Source organism: Periophthalmus magnuspinnatus, chromosome 16, assembly GCF_009829125.3.
Source record: "Periophthalmus magnuspinnatus isolate fPerMag1 chromosome 16, fPerMag1.2.pri, whole genome shotgun sequence".
NCBI classification, from domain to species: domain Eukaryota; kingdom Metazoa; phylum Chordata; class Actinopteri; order Gobiiformes; family Gobiidae; genus Periophthalmus; species Periophthalmus magnuspinnatus.
In genome coordinates this window covers 1,732,336-1,754,347 of record NC_047141.1, presented here as the reverse complement: position 1 = coordinate 1,754,347, position 22,012 = coordinate 1,732,336, and the positions used below count along the sequence as shown (strand labels likewise).

The 22,012-nt window shown below is 41.3% G+C and overlaps 1 protein-coding gene across 1 annotated transcript in view; it reads right to left on the bottom strand.

Moving 5' to 3' along the window:
* The window catches only part of grik2 (glutamate receptor, ionotropic, kainate 2), a 280,443-nt gene that overhangs the window by 238,643 nt on the left and 19,788 nt on the right, over positions 1 to 22,012 (bottom strand). Inside the window, exons 2-3 of the mRNA XM_033980607.2 lie at positions 7,479 to 7,646; positions 1,918 to 2,175 (exon numbers count right to left, since the gene is read on the bottom strand). Coding sequence (XP_033836498.2) covers positions 1,918 to 2,175; positions 7,479 to 7,646 — 426 coding nt within the window. The remainder of the gene's footprint in view (positions 1 to 1,917; positions 2,176 to 7,478; positions 7,647 to 22,012) is intronic.

The following is a 22,012-nucleotide window of genomic DNA, read 5'->3' as shown; positions in this document are numbered from 1 at the left end:
CAATCTTGTCCTTCCAGTTATTAACCAGACCTAATGACTATAGGTGAAGGCAGGAACGTAGACCGGTAAATCGAGAGCTTCGCTTTTGGCTCCTTCTTCACCACAACAGACCGATACAGTGACCACATCACTGCAGACGCTGCACCGATCCAACTGTCAATCTCACGCTCCATCCTTCCCTCGCTCGTGAACAAGACCCTCGCACTAGCATAAACTGTAAACAATAAGTGATTTGAGCTTCAGTGGAGTTAGCTCCTTCAGACAGCTATAAGGCAGTGTCCAGCAGTAATCTGACCAGAACTGAGGAGGACAAGCAGCCAAATGTCTTCACTCCTTCAACGATTTGTCCAATTGACAGATTTTATATTTTTCTTTTGGTGTGGATCAGGCCTGGACGACTGCGGATTACACAGATAGTGCTAGGTTTAGCTTTAGTTTTAGCCTAATCTCACAGTGCACAAACTTGGACTTATCAAACATGTTTTTGTGAATTTCTGACATCAGCCTTATAATGATTTTTTTTTTTGATTTTCAGAAATAAAAATACCTGTAATGGAACATGGACGTGCCATACTGCAGGACATTGAAGGTAAAGCAATAAATAATAATAGCTTCGCCATGGAGACAAGTCCTATTGATAACACTGAATTTACCTTTTGGATATTTTGTATGAAATGACAAATGTTGAGCCAACAGCCAAATAAATAAAACATCAAAATATATATCCAAAAGCAGGCCTTACAGTGTGGAGTCCTCTAAAAAAGTGTGAAACGTCCTTTTGTTATCGGCCTAATCAGTCCTCTCCTTCTCCGTCCCTCTGCGGCCTCTGGAGCGTTTTGATAGTCCATAATTTACCCCATTTATCCGAGTGCGTCTGACATTAAGACAATGTGCTGACATTTAAAGCCGGAGTCTCAACAGGAAAAAGATGAGTGTGCGTTTTACACAGTGACATTCAAAGACACGTCCACTGCTTCGTGTCAAGTACTGAACCAGGTATTAGACTGGCCCACAGTCAAGTAGTGAACCAGGAAATAGACTGGCCCACTGTCAAGAACAGAACCAGGACTACACCGGCCCTTTGTCAAGCACTGAACCAGGAAGTACCCCGGCCCATTGTCAACCACTGAACCAGGCATTAGACTGGCAGATTGTCAAGCACAACAGGGACACACAGGAAAACTCTACCACCATAGGCTATATATATAAATAAATATAGCTGACGCCCGAGTGATCATGGGCGTGCTTCCGGCTCCAGTGACTCTGGCTCCAATTCACTTTCTATTGAAAAACTGTGTCCCCTCTCTCTGTAACTGCTGCTGTCAGACTCATCATTTTGGTCTTAAATGTTGGTATTAACCCTCTACATGATCCTGGGGTTTTTATTTCACTATTGTGTCTGTAAATCAAGACAGGAACATTAATAACAGGCGACTTCTTTCCCCACCGTCACTCCCGCTAGTGTTAGCGACAGATTGATTGACAGGGTTGCTAAGCGCCTGCTCCTTGCTAAACCAGCACTGTAAGAAGGGGTGCATGCATTCAACCACCTGACTCCTGATAGGCTCTTTGATTGCTATGATACACACTCAAATTTCCAAATCTGGATCTCTTCTCCAAATTAGCTGCTATAACTGCTAGCATTGATGAGTTTCATTTGACTGGAGCCGAACGCTGTGGGTCACGTCACACTCCCTCAGTCCACTTCTTTCCCGAGTCTATGATAAGCACCTAATGATGTAATTAAGTGTTTGGAGGTCAAGTCAATCAAACAACTGACTTAGGTGATGTGATTTGTGCCGCTAAACAAGTCCCTTTCAAATAACAATAAAGACACAAGCCAGCATTAGCTAACTGCAGTCAAAACATGTGGCTTTTTCACGTCTTGTGTAAATCAGTATACTAAATCGCTCTTACCGGTGCTGTCGTCGTAAACCACAGTGACCGTTTTCCATTTGAAGAAGTGAACGAGGTCGAGGATGGCACGGCTGAGCGAGGAGAAGTCAGGGTAAAGGCTCACGTAGAACACATCGCGATTGTCTGAAACCTGATGCTTCCACTTGGTCTGGATGTGAGGGACCCCCAGAGCGTTACAGATGGACTGCACCGCGTTGGCAGAGGAGCTGTGGGAGGGGCCGAAGATGGCGGCGACACCCAGGGACAGCTGGTCACACGCTGAGCACAAGACAGAGGAGGCGGGTCAGAACATGTGGAGAAACTGAGGAGGTAACGGCGAGATTGGTGTTATTTAGATCAACCTATATCACACAAAACTGATTCCTGTGAGCTTTAAGTCATGTTCTATGCTGTTACTTCCTCAAAAAGAGACTTGGAGTTGTATTTTGTTTCATTCACATGTTTGAGTAACACTTTATTATTAGTCTGTAACATCTCCAAAGCTCAAGATGCTCTGTTCTACCTTGTGATGTCATGAAGTGGTAGTTTTCAAGTTAACAGCTCCTTTACTTTTAGTTCAGTGGAGATTGGCAATTCCAGGACTGAAGTGATCCAAACGATTCTAGAGAAGGTGTATGGAGTTTAAAAACACAGTGGAACCCTTCCTGTATTACCACATGATGACATCACAAGGTGGAACAGAGTGTTTTATCATCTTAAATCTGCAGGTTTGTGTGTTAAACATGTGTGAATGAAACAAAACACAACTCCAGGTCTGTGTGTGATGATCATTAGAACATGATCAGAAAATGTCATAATATGGGCCCTTTAAAGTCCAAGTCAAGTCCAAGTCCTCTGCTTTGAGCTTCAAGTCATTTCAAGTCTAAAAAAAGTACCAAATACAAGTTCTATTTTGCAGTTTATGTAACTGTGTCCAAACACATTAGTGCAAACAATTACTGTCATAATCCTTAAAATGTCATTTAAAAGTACATTTATGTCATCATATAGTTGCCACTGAAATGGAACTGTGTTTTGTTGTAACAAAAGTATAACTTTAAGTGAGAGAGCTTGTGGTCAGACTTATAGTGACGGCCTTGATGTTATTATGACGAGATCACAGTGTTTCAGCAACTGTTTCATTCACAGGAACAAACTGAAAAAAGGGGAGGGGCCTGTGAAAAGTTGGAGCCTGCTAGTTTGTTAAATGAAGCACTGAAAGTATCAACTGTAAAGAGACAAGTGAAGCATCAAGTCGTCTCAAGTCACAGGGCTCAAGTCCGAGTTAAGTCTGAGGTCTTATCCACTGCTGGATACCCACCAGAGGACATGTCCCTCAGCTGACGCATCATTACTGTGCAGTGAGGAAATAGTAGTAATAGTAACAATGTATTTTAAAATTTAGTTTTTTTTTGTTGTTTTTTTTGTTGTTGTATTCAAATGCATTCAAGATAGTTAAAGCCATACTGTGGAACATTACAGGTAATAAACTGGAATTTCCCCATTGTGGGACTAATAAAGGCATATCTTATCTTATCTTAAAATCCTTACATAATGCACCTTTAGATAAGTTTGCCTTTAAGTGCAAAAACACAACTTGTTTGTTTGTATTGTAATGTACCTTGTGCAGACATTTTACTCAAGCAAATAAACTAAACTAAACACTATGTTTGGATCAAACATCATTTCACATGTGGAAAAACTAAAAGCTAAAAGCTTTTATAAAAAAGTCCATCCTTTGTTCCCTTAATGGATGATCTGCAGCTGCTGGGAGCATGCATCAGGCTCATTTTGAACTGATTTAAGATGAACTGTTCTGTTAGAGGGTCCATGATTGTTTTTGCTAGAATATTCCATAATATGGCATTAAACCTGTATATCTCCATGGAGACGAGCAGAAAATATCACCAGGCTTTTTCATTGAGTTAACTGAAAGCTGCTATAATGTTCATTAATATTAAGTTTCCACCACTGAAACGAGACTGATCACTGAAACGAGACTGATCACTGAAACGAGACTTATCGCTGAAACGAGACTGATCACTGAAACGAGACTTATCGCTGAAACGAGACTTATCGCTGAAACGAGACTGATCATTGAAACGAGTCTGATCACTGAAACGAGACTGATCATTGAAACGAGTCTGATCACTGAAACGAGACTGATCATTGAAACGAGTCTGATCACTGAAACGAGACTGATCATTGAAACGAGTCTGATCACTGAAACGAGACTGATCATTGAAACGAGTCTGATCACTGAAACGAGACTGGTCACTGAAAAGAGACTGGTCACTGAAACGAGACTGATCATTGAAACGAGTCTGATCACTGAAACGAGACTGATCATTGAAACGAGTCTGATCGATGAAACGAGTCTGATCATTGAAACGAGTCTGATCACTGAAACGAGACTGGTCACTGAAAAGAAACTGGTCACTGAAAAGAGACTGGTCACTGTAACGAGACTGGTCGCTGAAACGAGACTGGTCACTGAAACGAGACTGGTCACTGAAATGTTCAAAATCTTCAACACATTTGGTTTTTTTTTTTATTTGAGAAGCGAAAGTAAAGAAGTGCCTCAGAGTTTTTCAGATTGAACACGAGACTGGTCACACATGTACATGCCTCCGTACAGAGCTCTGGACGCTCGCCGCGGACGCTCGCCGCGGACGCTCGCCGCGGACGCTCGCTCTAATCACATTGATTGGAGCGTGCCGTCTAAGTCATGCAGACAGCACATAATGGCTCTTAATTGGTAAGAGACTCCAAATGTCAGACTGCAGCTTAGAGAAAATAGGGAGATGAGAAGAGATGATTGGCTGTCCCAGAGAGAGGGGGAGGGACAGGGAGAGAGGAGGAAAAGGGGGAGAAAGGGAGAGAGAGGAAGGAGATAGAGGAGGGATGGGAAGAGAAAGAGGGGAGAGGGGAGCCGAGAGGAAGAAGGTGGGTAGATGAAGAGACAGGGGAGGAGAGAGGAAAAGAGGAGGGAGAGAGAAAAGACAGGAGACAGGAGAGTGAGAGGAAGGATAGAGGGGAAAGGGGGGCGGGATGGAGGGAAGGAGGGGAGAGGGGGTAGCAGTGGGGAGAGAGGGGAAGAGCGTGGGTGAGAGGAGAGAGACAGAGATGGGGAGAGGGGGAGAGAGGAAGGAGGAATAGAGGTAAAGAGAGAGAAGGAGGAAGGAAGGGGGAGTCATTACCTGGAACCAATCAATCGTGGGTGTTTATGTCGGCGTTCAGAGCTGCTCTGGCTCTGATTGTAATTGTCCCAATGTGAGAGCTGACATTACACAAGAGCAGTGTGTTTACAGCTCATGTGACCTGTCTCACATACAACATGGAGTTTAGTCGTGTGACCTGTCTCACATACAACATGGAGTTTAGTCGTGTGACCTGTCTCACATACAACATGGACTTTAGTCGTGTGACCTGTCTCACATAAAACATGGACTTTAGTCGTGTGACCTGTCTCACATACAACATGGACTTTAGTCGTGTGACCTGTCTCACATACAACATGGAGTTTAGTCGTGTGACCTGTCTCACATACAACATGGAGTTTAGTCGTGTGACCTGTCTCACATACAACATGGAGTTTAGTCGTGTGACCTGTCTCACATACAACATGGAGTTTAGTCGTGTGACCTGTCTCACATACAACATGGAGTTTAGTCGTGTGACCTGTCTCACATACAACATGGAGGATTGTTTTTACTATATTAGGTCTATGTTAAATGTAATTAAACTGCACAGAACAGCAGAGTACATTACACATTTACACATTTCATATAGTTACTACTTACTATAATAGCAAACGAAGTTAAATCTGTCAACTGGACAAATCTTGTAGGAGTGAAGATGTTTGGCTGCTCATCCAAGCCGCTTCTTCAGTTCTGGTCAGAATGCTGGTGGCCACTGCCTTTAAATCTATCTGAGGGGAGGGGCTACTCACTATAATTATATTTAAAGTTTTAGTGAAGAGTACTTTCTTGTTGGTCATGAGTAGTAGATGTGACAGACGCAGTAGATCATCCTGAAGCGTCTGAATCACTGGATTTGACACTGCTACATGTGATTCAAACAGAACCCAGGCAGTAGGAGCACATGAGTTTCAATCAAATTTTCTAACTTTAAGTAAAGGAGTGCCCCAAGGCTCAATTTTGGGCCCACTACTTTTTACTATATTTACTAATTTGATTGGTTCAATTTATTAATTCAATTGGTTGCAATTTAAGAGAAAGCCACATACATTTATATGCAGATGATGCTGTTTTGGGTGCAAGTGTTCCCTCTGTTGACCATTTTAAAGCTGCAGCAAGATTTTAATTTTAAATCCAAAATTCCCTCAAAATTGTAATTATCATTGAATGCAAATAAAACTAAGTTTCTAAACACATTTAAGTGATGTGCAAGCTACAGTAACAAAATTAATTTTGTATCCCATTAAATTACAGAAAGGAACTGAAATCAAACTGAAAACTCTGTTCCTCCTTGTGATAGGTATACAGGAAGTGTTCCACTGTGTTTTTAAACTCCACACACCTTCACAAGAATCATTTAGATCATTTCAGTCCTGGAATGGCCAAGCTCTACTGAACTAAAGGTAAAAGGTAGATGTTGAAACAAAACACAACTCCAGGTATGTTTTTGAGGAGGTAACAACATTTTAAAATGGCTTATAGATACAAGAGTCCATTTGGTTTGTGTGTTAAACATGTTTGAATGAAACAAAAGGTAAAAGGGATAAGGTTAAAATAAAAATAATGGCATGTGAAATGAACAGTAGACACAATATTAAAATATGTGTGTTTGTCATGATCCTGGTCTGTCTGTCATATTTTGTGTATTTTTTCCTGCTTGGTCACATGTCTGAGTCTGGAGCTGGAGCGGAGAGCTGGGTTCCTCCCTGCACACCTGGGGCTAATTGCTAATCAGTCACACCTGAGGAGAATAAGAGGAGCCAGGACCTGACACTCGGCCGCAGATCGTCCACGTACCTGAGTGGTATTCTTGCTTGGCTCAGTTCTCGTTTTTCCCTGTCTTGTTTCAGTCTTACTCATTGGATATTCTGCCCTCCACCAGATCCTGCTCCCTGAACCCCCTCTACTCTTCTGTCTAAGACCCAGCTCTACTCTGCCGGTACAGTCCGCCCTGTCTCAGACTCCACTTCACACGCCCTGCTCCTGGATCACGACTCACGCCCTGTTCCCGACTCACCTTTTGATCATCGTTCATGTATTTTGCACCTTTGTAAATAAACACTGTAAACTTTCCCCTGAGTCCTATATCTTTGGTCTCCCTTGTGCCGAGCGTTACAACAGTGTTTCTGTTCAGAATATTCTTTCAAAAACAGTTATATTGATCATGGTTCAATGTCTGCACTCTATGGGTCCTCTGTGTGCACTCTGTGGGTCCTCTGTGTGCACTCTGTGAGTCCTCTGTGTGCACTCTGTGGGTCCTCTGTGTGCACTCTATGGGTCCTCTGTGTGCACTCTGTGGCCCCTAACCTCCATTTGGATTTCTCACCTCAAAGCCAACATTTTTGTGAATGCAGCTTCGTCATACTCCCATGTGTCACTCACCTTTCCTGGAGGCCTCGAAGCTGTCGTAGATGTTAATCCTCTGAATGTCGTACGTGAGCGTGGTGTTCGGGAGCAGCGTCCTGTTTCTGTTGATTGTGTTTAAAGCAAACTTAAAAGCCAGTTCCTCCGCTCCCGAAGGGCCGCTCTCCACCGACTCAAAGATTCCTCCTGTCAAAGAGAGAAAGAGAAAGAGGAATGTGAGACAAGAGATCAGGATGGTCTGTTGTTTTAGATAGAGCTGTTCATTACTCCAGGCATTTATATAGACATAATGCTGTGATCTGGAGCATTCCATGTAATAATAATCTGAGACCGATTTACAGAATCAGCCTCTCTGACCACAGCAACCCGCTCACTCACACAGTCTACACAGGTGAAGGGTAAATAGTCACTTTTTATACAGCATTTTTCCACCTTCAAGACTCAAAGTGCTTTACATGAAGGAACCACTCACACATTCATGTGAGTGCACACAGACACTGGGGGTGAGGTGGGTTAAGTGTCTTGCCCAAGGACACAATGACAGCATTCATCTGTGGGAGCTGGAATCGCACCGCCAACCTGTGAGTCAGTGGATCTCACCGCTCTACCACTGGTGTTAGTGGGATTCGAACTGCCAACCTTCAGATCAGTGGACAAACACTCAAACAACACCAACACCAATTGAGGTACAGCGGTCCCTCGTTTAATCGCGGGGGTTACGTTCTAAAAATAACCCGCAATATGTGAAATTCGCAAAGTAGTCAGCTTTATTTTTTACAATTTATTCTATATGTTTTGCAGCTGTAAAACCCCTCACCACACACTTTATACACTTTTCTCACACAGGCATTAACATTTTCTCACATTTCTTTCTTGTTTAAACTCTCTCAAAGTTCAAACCTTCGTAGGCGCCTTTGTCGGTGCAGAACGTTTCATCGACATTGTGGGTTTTGACAGGGAGAAAACTTGCAAACATACAGCACTTCAGAGTCACACTGAGATCCAACATTTATGTAAATTTGTCTGAACACATTCTGTACTGTACAGGAGACACGACACGGAGGAGACTGATGGACAATGGTCTACAGTCCAACAGCCAATCAGGACGCAGGACACAATGCACGTTCATACACTGTAAAAAAAAAAAAAAAAAAAAGCAGGCAAAGTAGCACTAACCAAATCCACGAAACAGCGAGACCGCAAAAGGTGAGCCACGATATAGCCAGGGAGCACTGTATTTGAAAAAAATATTGAGTAAAATTAAGTAAACTTTGAAGAAATTACCCTTTTTGGACACTTTTGAAATATCGGTCTCTCTTAAGCGCAAAGAGACGGCGAGCTGCTTCTACTACACACAAGTCACAGAGGCCTCAGTCTGACTAGAAACAAACATAACTGCCGACTTCCCTGACCATGCTGACTCACTCAAGCATTTCTGTGGTTGAAGATGGTACATAATCTCAGCTTTGAACGGGAATTGAACCATCAACCTAACGCCTCCATCAGCCAAGAGAGCCACATCAATGCAACACAGACTCAAATAAAACATCTCGTGCTGCCAAGACTCAGATCTGCAGCTCCAGCGCTGTTCTGATGATCAGCGCGATGTTTCTCCAGGACAAATGAGCTTCAGGCGTTTGAAAAGAATAAACGAAACAGAGTAGATTTACATTTCCTGTATCTGTAGCTCATCCGCCGCATTAAAGGTGCTGTCAAAACACTCAAAACACAGAGCACTGCAGGAGAGGAGGATTATTATACAAATGTAATAGTTAACGTGAAGACGTGTCAGAGCGATGGCGACAAATGAGACTGAAACATGGAGAGTGCAGAGCTGAAACGCAAGACCACCACAGCTCTGTTTCGTTTCTGTTCATGGGTTTGGGAAAAGTTAGGGCTGTTGCAATGGCAATTAACAATTCAAATTGAAATACTCTATCTTTTGAGTTGTAAACACTAGTCCTCAAAATGGCACCATACCAACACTGGTAAATTAAGTTAAATATATGTATTTTATGTAATGACAAAAAGAACATGCGTCGCCTGTGCATGGCTTCTGCAGTGATGAAAAAAACATGCCTTGTTGCCATGGCAATTAACAGTTCGAAAGTAGTTTTTAAAATGACATCACAAGGACAAGGAAATACCATGAATAGAAGACAAAAAATTACAAGTTTCGGAATGAGTAGAAGTTAGAACCGTTACCATGGCAGTTAACAGTTCATAAAACTAAATATAACTTTTTGACTCCTCAAAATGGCACCATAACAAGAACAGGAAATGCCATGAATAGGCAGCAAAGTACGAGTTTCGGAATGGCCAAAAGTCTTCAAAATGGCGCCTATAAACAATATATATATATATATATATATATATATATATATATATATATATATATATATATATATATATATATATATATATATATAGGCTATTCACACGTCTTATCCTCCCCTTACGATATAAATCTGCATCTGTATTAGATAGATAGATAAATACTTTATTAATCCCCAGCCAGGGAAATTCACCTATTAAACGTCCTATGTTACACAAAAATGATGACTTGTTTGAGTAATCCTGCATTATTATTATTATTATTGTTGCTATTGTTATTATTACTATATAAGCACAAAATGCTCTGTTTCACCTTGTGATGTCATCAAGTGGTATTTTTCAACTTAACAGCTCTTTTTACCTTTAGTTCAGTAGAGATTGGAAATTCCAGGACGGTAAATGATCCAAATGATTCTACTGAAGGTGTATGGAGTTTAAAAACACAGTGGAGCACTTCCTGTATTACCACATGATGACATCACAAGGTGGAACAGGGTGTTTTCTGTTTGAGAGAAGAACTAAATCTGCAGGGTTTGTGTGTTAAACATGTGTGAATGAAAGAAAACACAACTCCAGGTCTGTTTGTGATGAGGAAACAACATTAGAACAGATCAGAGAATAACATAATACGAGTCCTTTAAACGTGATTGGTTAATAGCACGTTGTGATGTCATCTGATGCCTAAGCAGTGGTGTGGTTGTGTTACTATGTCTCTTGCATACACACTTCCCCACTAAAGTAAACTATCTCCGCGCTGCATCATTTCTTCGCTCCGTCAGCTCACAGAACAGCGGCGGCCATCTTGAAACCTCCTGTCTTCACGGGGGGCCGGGCTGAGCGCAGGCGGCCCTAATTACATCAAAACAGTCCCAATCCAGCTGCCACTTTCCTCCAAACGAGCGTGAAAACAAGCCTCCACAAACGATGCAGCCTCTTGTGCTAACGGCACCCAAGATCTTCTCTGGGGGAGATGGACCACTCGCTTTGATTGACGCTTGTGTTTTATGAGTGCACTTTAAGCCGAGTGGAGCGTCTTTCATAGATCCTTGTTGAGGTGAGGGACACTTAGAGCGTTAACCAAATTAGCTTGTGTAGTACCTGAGTTTGGAAAGGAAGGAGGAGAGTGCAAAAATGTGCTGCACACTGAGAGAAGTACAACATAGTGGCCCAAGAAAATACTGAGGTGAGTTTGTAAAAATATTTAGGAAAAGTACTGCTCAAGTAAGAGTAACTGTCTGATTTATACAGTAAATTTCAGACTATAAGCTGCAACGTTTTTTCCATGCTTTGAACCCTGCGGCCTACACAACGGTGCGCCTAATTTATAGATTTTTACTGTCTAACGGCCACCGGGGGGCACTCTGTAGTAGTAAACACAAACGTGACACAGACGTGGGGAAAGATTATGCTGAAGAATACTCTTACTTACCCTACATACTACATACTTTTGATTTTGTGTGTCATTTGGTGCTGTTTCATTTTCTAAACATGCAGGTATGTTCATCCCGTGTTGATGTTGTGTTGGTGTCGATTTTCAGGCACAGTTTGAATAAAAGCATGTCTTAAATTAAACTTAAAAAACCTCTGTGTACCGTCTTTCTGTGTAAATATCTCACGTTACAACATATTTGTAACATGTGACTTGTATTCAGGTGTGGTTTATATATGTACAAAATTGATTTTCTTTTCAAATTTAGCTGGTGCGACTCAATAGTCCATTGTTTCATATTATCAACATAAAGCTCCAGTCACTTTAGACTCACTCACAGAGGGAAGAGAAACATGACTTTTACTCATGTAAGAGTATTGTTACTATATGTTACTCGAGTAGGAGTAAAAGTACTATTTCTTTAAAGTAAATGTATCTGACCCAGCTCTAGCTGATCCCACAGGCCGACTTTCCATTTACCTTGGCAACTTTGTATCATTTTGTCATTTTTCAAATCCCTGACAAGAGCCGTGAAAAGAATCGTTTTGGAGGTATCCATAGAGACGATTCCCGAGAACCATCTGAAGTTCTCATTCACAAAATTGGATCTAAAATTAGAATGTTGCCTATAATAAAAATAAATAAAAGTTAAAATATGATGCAAAAAGGTCAGCTTGAAATAAAAAAAAAAACAAGAAAGAACAGTGTGTGGTCACTGTGTGGTCAGTTTGACAGTGTTCACAGGCACATTTCAGCACATTTATATGAAATATTCAGACCTATTTTCTACTTTCAGAGTCTAAACCAGACATGGCCAAACTACAGCCCGGGGACCACACACGACCCTTTGGGCTTATTAATCCGGTGCGCCAAACGTACCCAAATTATATTAAAATAAACAAGGGTAAACCTCGTTCAAAGTTTTTCTGCTGTGTTTTAACTGAAATTTAATACATTTATTACTAATTTAATTAATGCATTTGGAAAACAATTTGCATTTGCATGTTTTGCTACATGTTACAGGCCAAATCTGTAATATATATATATATATATATATATATATATATATATATATATATATATATATATATATATATATATATATATATATATATATGGCCCATGTCTAAACACTTGTATTGTACGATAGTATTTCCTGCACATATTTCTTCACATATAGAGACTGTGTGTCTAACAGGGCCTCCAGGTACCTTTGAGGTGCGGACAAAACGGCACCAATCAGATTTATGAACAGAAACTGCAAGGTTAAGGTCCACAAAGCCAGAATACTGTCTACAGCTCCTAATATAAACATGGGATAAATTAAAGAGGGAATTCTGAGTCTTTACACAGCATCTTTCATTATTTCTGTTTACAGTTTATCCACAATGGCCTTTTTCAAACATTTCCTCCCATGTGTCTGTCTGGCCCCAGTGCAGATCTACTGTATAAGCTCTTCAGGTCAAAATAAGTCCACTGTGCGCTGTCTACATCCCATTAAAAAGAGTTCTATTGTGTGATGATGAGGGAGTGTGTGTCTAGCAGGCACGTTTTTTGTTGGTAGCATGATTGTGATGGCAAAACTCTGCTTTGGCCTTTGGAACTTGCGAAAAGCGTTTATAAACTCATTGTGGTGAGTAATTAGGATGCTCTGAGTGCATAAAGTACATGAGGAGTAACTTTGGACCACTGCAGAGCGTTTAACATGAACTAGATCTGTTTTTCACATTTATAAGACGGTAAAAATCAGGTACAGCATCTTTAATAAACATATAGAGATTATAGTGTTGTCACACAACTACAATTTTGATGCTAAGGAATAAACTCGATACCGATTCTGATACTACAATGATAATTTAGACAATATACTGAGATGTTCCCCATTAAATGTCTGTATTTTGTTTTCTGTTCCCATGTGTCTTATATGTGTGTAATACCCTCAGTGTCCAGTAGGGTCATAGTGGTCCATGGGTGTGTACTAGTCTATGTGTCTTATACTTGTGAAACAGAGACACATCAGTACAGATTCAGGACAGGTTCATTCTGTCCTGTCATTGGAACTTTTTTAGTATCGATACCTGTGAAAAATTAGTATCTAGTTTCTGATTTCTGTGTCCACTCATTCCTCTGTGAGTCTCAGTCCACAGAGCCAGTGTCCAGAGGCGGCGTTTCGCAGCTGAATAAAGCCTATTCTCTTTGGCTCAAGGACATGTGACATCTACACTCTAACGACCAGCTCTCATAATGACCCCCGCTCACTCCATTAAAACGTCAAAGCTCCCCGCACCACAGGAAGAGATAACTTCGCCTTCTCTCTCCTTCTGTTCGCTTTAAACGCCACATTTCACTGTCAGACATTTTGTGATATCATGTAGCAGACAATAGGCATTAGCATAAACGATAGCTGGGTGTAAAATGTGGGAGTTTAGGGGCGTAGGGTTATTCATGAGTTTCAATCACATGACTGTTTCCTGTTATGGATGCCATTTTGAGGACTATAGGCCATTAAAAAGATAGAATGTTTTGTTTTGAATTGTTAAACGCTATGGCAATGATCTTAATTTTTCATCAGGCTGAAACAGACTGTTTAAAGGAGTGATGTCACCCACAGCGTTCGGCTCCATATGAAGCTCATCGAGGCTAGCAGTTATAGCGGTGAATTATGAGCAGAGTTCCATATTTGGAATTCCAACTCCAAGTATCATAGCAACCAAAGAACCAATCAGGAGGGAAGATGTTGAAGGTAAAGCCCCTTACCACCCACATCACTGGTTTAGCAGGGAGCGAGCACTTAGCAACCCTGTCAGTCAACCCTGTTGCTAATCCTAGCGAGAATGACGTTGGGGATTGGGATTGAGTGAACAGAGTCTTTAAACGAGCTGGTGTTCACTCCCTCCAGTGTTAAACCCACACCAGCTCCAGAGTGAACAGAGCCATCACACTCACTCTCTTTCCAATTATAACTGGGCCCTTAACAGATGATTATTAATTCGTTCAGACTCATTATGGGATGCAAAACAGGCCTGTCCCTGGAGGAGCGTCACAGTGAGAGAGAGTTCACCATTTGTGCTTTTGTTTGACAAATAAATCACAATATGGCTTTAAACATATGTATCTTCATGGAAACAGGCAGTTAATGCCATCAGGAAAAAGTAAGAGATCAGATCTGTGGTGAGGCAAGCCCAGTTAGGGTAAGAAAAATGCATGTTTTTCAAGATATAATAGATATATAGAGAAAAATATATATATAATAAAAAGCCCTACTATACATTTATTTATTTATTTATTTATTTTATTTTTTATTTTTTTTACCAAAACATAGACTATAATAAAAGCATGTTTTCTTGTTTTGGTTGTATTTATTCAACTGAAAAACTTAAAGTGTCCTTACTATAAGTGGGCTTGCATCTCCATAGACCTGACTCGTTTCTGTCCTGGAGGAGAGCCTTCTGTTGCTTGATGCCATGGAAACATTGTTCCTTTGGCTATACTCTTCCACAGTATGGCATAAAACGTATCTATGGAGAATATTCTGAAGTATTGTTTTAATTTTCTATCTAGGCAAAGCAAGACCATCTCTATGGAAACAAGCAGGTAATGTCATTAGGCCAAATAACAGCTCAGATCTGTGGAGGAGAAGCAAGCTCAGCTAGCCTAAGAATGCATGTTTTTTGTTTTTTTTAGATTTTACGTTATTTAAAACCCCAGTAGATAACATTTTTGTTGCACTAGAAAACTAAAGGCACCGTTTCCTCTGACTGGGGTTGCATCTCCACAAACCTGACTTGTATCTGTCCTAGAGAAGGGACAGATACTCTTCCACAGTATGGCATAAAATGATTTTATCGCTATGGAGAATATTCCAAAGTGTTATTTTAACTTACTATCCAGGCAAAGCAAGACCATCTCCATAGAAACAAGAGGCAGCAAGAGGCTGTGGAGAGGCAAGCTCAGTCAGAGGAAGAATGAATGTTTTGGGGGTTTTTTTGTTGTTTTTTTTTAAGATTTTACATTATTTAAAGCCCCAGTACATAACATTTTGATTGACTGGAAAACTTAAGGCATCCTGTCTTCTGAGTGGGGTGACATCTCTGCAAACCTGACTCGTATCTGTCCTGGAGGAGGGGCTTCTATTGCTTGTTTCCATGGAAATAATGTTTCTTTGGCTTTACTCTTCCACAGTACAGCATAAAACATCTATCTCCATGGAGAATATTCTAAAGTACTGTTTTAACTTTCTATCCAACCAAAGCAAGACCATCTCCATGGAAACAGGCAGGTGCCAGACCCCTTAAAAGTCCCAGAGTACAGCTTTAAGTCCAGTTGTCGTCTTACACATTGATCTTGTCTTGAATCAGAGCTATAGGCGGTGATGGACTCGCACTAACCCCGGACTGTGGCTCCCGTCTGCACCTCAGTGACTCTGACTGTCCAAACACATGGACCAGTGCGTAAATAAACCGAACCAGGCCAGGCCAAAGGGGGCAAACCCAAACAAAACACTTCAATCTCCCACTATAGCTCCCCCGGGACGCCATTGATTGATTTGCCGGCCAATCAGAGCACATTGATCGGAGCGAAGCGCCCGCCCCCCGGCTCTCCAGACCTCCTCCGCTCTCCGCATCCATCTGCCGCCTGTCACCACGGCTCACCGGGGGGTTGTAGCAGCTTTAAACACACTTTCTGAGCTTTGAGGAGAGACGCCTTTACAATACTCCATACTGGAACTATTAGAGATATTGAGCCCTGTGGATAAGCTGCGTTTGAAGCATAGATCATTTATACACTGCACTTTGTCAAAGCACAGGGAGGGTTCACTGCTCCAATGAACGGATAGATAGAGTTTGGGGAGGTGAGTACACTGGACTACACACTATTTGGAAACGGAAACTTTTTAAATAGAAAAATCTGGCCTTTGAAGGAATCTTTCAAATAACTATAGTAAAAAAAAATACTGCTGTGCACAATGGAAGCTGACATCGGCGCCCTCTATGGGTAACTGCACATCACACTAGAGCAGCACATTTAAAAAAAAACTGTACCAAAATGACGACGCGATGTTGCCTAATCCTATGAATATCACTGATTAAGAAAATAAAACTGGAGAAGGAAGTGTGTACGTCACAGTGGGCGTGTCACAGTGGGCGTGTCACAGTGGGCGTGTCACAGTGGGCATGTCACAGTGGGCGTGTCACAGTGGGTGTGCCATAGTTGGCATGTACCAGCTGAAGTTAAACGGGACAAAATGGCATCTTGAAAATAGTCCATTAAAGATTACTCAAACATGAATCACTCCAAATACAACTTCACACAAAAAAAAAAATGTGTAGATGTATAATTTTATATGTTGGTTCACAGTTTTATTTATTTATTGATAAAACAATATAACATCTTTACATCAAGGAACCACTCACACATTCACACACACACATTCATGTCTAAAAACTGTCTGGGAAACAAAAGCTTTTGATTCTTTTACGTCCCAAAAATGTAACATTTGAAGGACATGTAAAACTGAAGCCACTGCAGCACTTTAATAATGTGGAGATAAACATTTATAATCTCACCTGCTCCTGTTTGAATGTTTGAAATGGACATATGCAGGTGTGTGGGTGTGTTTGTTTTTCTTTGTATTGTTCTGTATTTTAAAGTCTAGTTCTCTCTCTTCTCCTCGTCACTCGCTGCCTCTGAAGCCGACGGAGGTTTAAAGTGGAGCTATCAGTCACACAGAAAATCCATGGGCCTCCATCAATCCCACTCCACAGCACAAGAAGTGTAGTCACCACTCTTTCTCTCTCCTGCCTCCCTCCACCACTCTCCCTCCACTCTCCCCTCTATCCCCTCTCCTCTCTCTCATCTCTCTCTTCTCTGTTTCTCTCTACTACCTCCTCCACCACTCCTCTCTCTCTCCTTTTTATCACTCCTTTCTCTATCCCCTCTCTCTCCTCTCTCTTATCCTCTCTTTCCCCCTCTCTCTCTCTCCTCTCTTTCCTCCCTCTCCTTTTTCTCTCTCTCTTCTACCCTTTCTCCCTCCTCTCTATTTCTCTCTCCTCTCCTCTCTCTCCCTCTCTCTCCTTTCTCTTTCTCTAACTTTCTCACTTACATCCAAACCGTCCAAATTATTCACCACAATGAGTTTATAACTTTCAGAGACCAGAGCGGAGATTTGTGACTGCAACAACGACTAGCATGGCAACACGCAATTCCTGATTAACTAACAATAACACACAGCAGTTATATGTGTCACAGTGGGCGTGTCACAATGTGTGTGTCACAGTGGGAGTGTCCTAGTGGGCGTGTCACAGTGGACGTGTCACAGTGGGCGTGTCACAGTGGGCGTGTCACAGTGGGCGTGTAGGTGAGGCTGTTAAAGGTAACGCCCCTCCCGCTCACACCGTTGGCTTAGTCCGTAGCAACGCTGTCAATCAAATCACAAAACTAGGCAAAACACCCTAATAACACGTTACATAACAGAATAACCCCACAGTACATTTCACTGTTTACATCCACAGATAGTTTTGACAAATCATTTATAAACCAACACGTGGCACAGTGTAATTTCATGCTCTGGTCTCCGGGGGGAACCAAACGGAAGATTGCTTTTCTCTTCTGCTCACATACCAATCTGAAAATGGCAGTTCGCTGATGTATATTCCTGATAAATAATGTGGGGATATAACATTAGTCTGCAGCCTGGGGACAGCGTTTGATTGACAGATGCTCCGAGCCGGGTAAGACGGCGTCCCGACAGACCACAGCCCGGTTTAAGGTAATCATTTAAGTCCCTGTCTGCCGATGTGGACATGTGTACAGCCTGTGTCTTCATCGAGCTTCAGAACCAGCGTCTTTAATCCATTTTTTAAAACCCAGAAGCTGTGAATTATTGATACGACACTGGTTGCAGCTTCGGAGTTGCAGTAAATCATTAGGAGAACAAACTGGGCATGAAAAGGGGATCAGGGAGAAGCAGAGAGCCGGACTTCCTGATTTGAGGAGTCACATGGAGCCAGGTCTGAAGCGGCACAGACACCATACTGTGATCAGGTATCGGGTCAATATTGGTGAAATATTCGTTCGATTTTGGTCCATAAACTGGTGTAATAAGACTATTTACTGCCCCATGTTGGCTCTAAATCTCTCATGATAATATTAAACTTGTATTTTTTTTTCCCAAAGCTGTTCTGTCGTCACTTTAAATGATGAGAAACACTTATAAAACACATTCGGATCATTTTACCTCATACCATTTGTGTTTAAAGGAAATAAATGCTGTTGCACTGGAAGAAGTACTCACTTTTGTTACTTAAGTAAAAGTACAGGCACTGGAGCAAAAAGTAACAATATCACATGAAAAAATCTACTTAAGTAAAAGTATTAAAGTACCTGTATAAGAACTGAGTTTAAGAGTAAATAGTAAAAGTATTTCTCATAGATTTTGAGTCTTATAAAGCTTTAAATGTGGTGATTTTGACAAAAATTTAAGCTGAATTTTGTTCAACAGAAACAACTGAATCAGTCACTTCTTTCTGTTTTTATTTGTATATTTTTGTTTTGTTGAAATTCTGAACATGTTAAAAATAAAACCCTCAGCCCTTTCAGCAGGTCTCACACAATAATAAAAAAATACTTTTCAGTCCTGTTCAAAAATGTAGTGGAGTAAAAAGTACAGATACTGCTCTCAAATGTACTCAAGTAAAAGTAAAAAGTATCCACTGGAAAATGTACTTCAATAAAGTATAGGTACAGGAAGAGGAGAGAGAGGAGAGAGGATCAGAAGAGGAGGAGGAGGAGGAGGAGGGAGAGGAGAGAGGATCAGAAGAGGAGGAGGAGGAGGAGAGAGGAGATGAGAGAGGTTAGGAGGAGGATGAGGAGAGAGTTAAAAGAGAGGAGAGAGGGGTGGAGGAGGAGAGGGGAGGGGAGAGGTGAGGAGGAGAGGATGGAGAGGAAAGATGAATGGAGGGAGAGGAGGAGAGGAGAGAGGGAGAGAAGAGGCAAGAGGGAAGGGAGAGGAGAGGAGAGAGAGCAGGAGGGAGAGGAGAGAGGGGCGGAGGAGGAGAGAGGGAAGAGAGATGAGAGGAGGAAGACAAGAGGGGGGAGGAGAGAGAGAGAGAAGGAGAGAGAAAAGAGAAAGAGAGGGAGGGGGGAGAAAGAAAGCATGGTAAAAATAACTCCTCAAATCATATGAAAAATACTTTTACTTTTCAGTCCAGTTCAAAAGCGTAGTGGAGTAGAAAGTACAGATACAGCTCTCAAATGTACTGAAGTAAAAGTAAGAAGTACACACTGTAAAATGTATTTAAGTAAAGTACAGGCACTCACAGTACTTTACTACTTCTACAGTGTTATATCCCACCACTGGATAAGACACAAGTTGGTGCTCTGTGTTTTTAAAGTACATTAATATTGCGAGGATTAGTTGAAATTCTTTTGCGTATTTGTTGGCAGTGCGATTCCAGCTCCCACAGATGAATGCTGTTGTTGTTGTGTCCTTGGGCAAGACACTTAACCCACCTTGCCCCCAGTGTCTGTGTACACTGGTGTGTGTGGGAATGTGCAGGGGAGGCACGTTGGGCTTTTTAAAGGGTTTATGGCTTTTAAGTATATTTGGTGTTTGTTTTTAGAGTTTATGTGGATATATACACTGCCTGGCCAAAAAGAAAGTCACCACCAAAAAAAAAGGTCACACTCTAATATGTCATTGGACCGTGTTTAAAAATGCTCTTACTTTCACTATTAAACATAGCCCTGAGTTCTACTGTTGTGTTTCTTCGATTTGATTTCACCAAACCTTTAAGTGATCACTGATCACGATCATTCTAGATTTTTTTTCCGGCCACATTTCTTCCTCGAAGACGATGGGTCCACATTATCCTTCCAGTTTTTAATAATGTGTTCTTAACCCAATTTTAGTAGTTTATGCTTCTCCTCAGACGTTTTCTCTGTAATTATCCAATAGGAGGCTTGTACATATTTTCTTAGTTAAATCCAGGTGGTGACTTGTTTTTTTGGCCAGGCAGTTTATTAGTATAAAGTTAATTTGATTTATGGGTTTCTTTGGTTTCATGGAGGTTTAACAGCAAATGTTATTTTTAAACACCCCTTTTAAGTAACAATAGTTTTATCCAGTTAGTGGGACTGTTATAAAAGGCGCCTGATGCAACACACCATGTTCAGCTGCTGGAGGAGACGATGCTCCTTAAACCTCCATTTGCACCATGCACTTTGGTAATTGAAAAAAAGACATAAAAATTGTGGACCACAACCATGCTGCTGTCTTCTGTCCCGCCTCCTACCGCTAAAGTCCAGCCTTACAGTCTTGCTTGACCTTGACCTTGCAGAATAACGCCGGGTCTATCAGTCAAACAGTGAGAGCAAGTACATCAGGACAAAAGCTTCTAAAACAGAACATTTCAAACCACAATCAAACTCGTCCTCAGCGGGGCACAAAGATTAGATTTCCCAGCACACTTTGGTGAATCTGCCTCTTACTTCATACATTATAAACTCGTGTTATGAATGCGCCGCTAGCCCTACGTTACGGTTCCCAAACTTGGAGCACTTGGCGTCTGGATCGATACTGCAGATGTCAGGCCAAATTGAAAACAAATGGCGTCGTGGATGCGGAGGGACAGCCAAGGACACGGCAGAGGCTCGCCGCGCTCCCATTGGCCGAGAGCGCTTCAGACCGGCGTGCGCTGGCTCTGCTAACGTCTCAGAGTTTGACACAAGATGTAAGAGGCACTTCTCAAGGCGCTCGGACACGGCCGCGCCATTCGTCTTGGTCTGTGGGATTTTTCATTCGCGTCAGAGCCACACGAGCCGACAATGGGCTTTATTTTACTGTTAGACGGCTGAAATAATCTCGTTTGAGCTTGTTTTTAATTAGATTTACAGCGATAGGTCCAAATAACAAAGACTTTTCTAATGGAGTTAATCTGTCTCCATGGAGATGTCATGACTTTGCCTGGAATGTTCCAACGTGTGGCATTAGACTAATCTTACACCAGTCAAAAGTTTGGTCCAAAATCTGTGTAAATAGTGAAATAAAAACCCCAGGATCATGTAGAGCGGGTTAATACGAACATTTAAGGCCAAAATGAAGAGTCTGACAGCAGCAGTTACAGAGAGAGGGAACACAGTTTTTCAATAGAAAGTGAATTGGAGCCAGAGTCGATGGAGCCGGAAGCGCACCCATGATCACTTCCTGTTTGGAATGTAGTAATTAGCAGTTTAGCTATGTCAATTTAAATATACAGTCTATGGTTTGGACACACCCTCTCATTCAATGTTTTTATTTATTTTATTTTTTTTTAACCTTTCTATTTTTCTCCTTTAAGAAGCCTTTTTGGCATTGAATATGATATAGAAATGAATCCATTATTATAGCAACAAAAAATGCTATTTATTTAATTAGAATAAAGATAATCCTCCAACATGTGGCATGTTTAAGCTGCTGCCATTTATCAAACTTTAAAACATAGGACGAACCTATATAAGGATTTATGGGGACGCCTGATTGACTTCTGACATTTCAAACGGGAAGTAAGTCAAACTCCAGACCAGAAATCAAAGTAATAATAAAGTAAAAATTGCAACGATCATAAAGGTTGTTATTATATTAAAGCATTTAACAGAGATATAATATTATATAAACTAGAGAATTGTAAATAACTTATTACAATGAAAACTACTATAATAGAAGTTTATATTGTAGAGTGTATAAATAATGTCTGATCTGGAGCGTGGCTTATCATTAAATATTTTTAGTGATGACTGTTCTGTGGAGAGG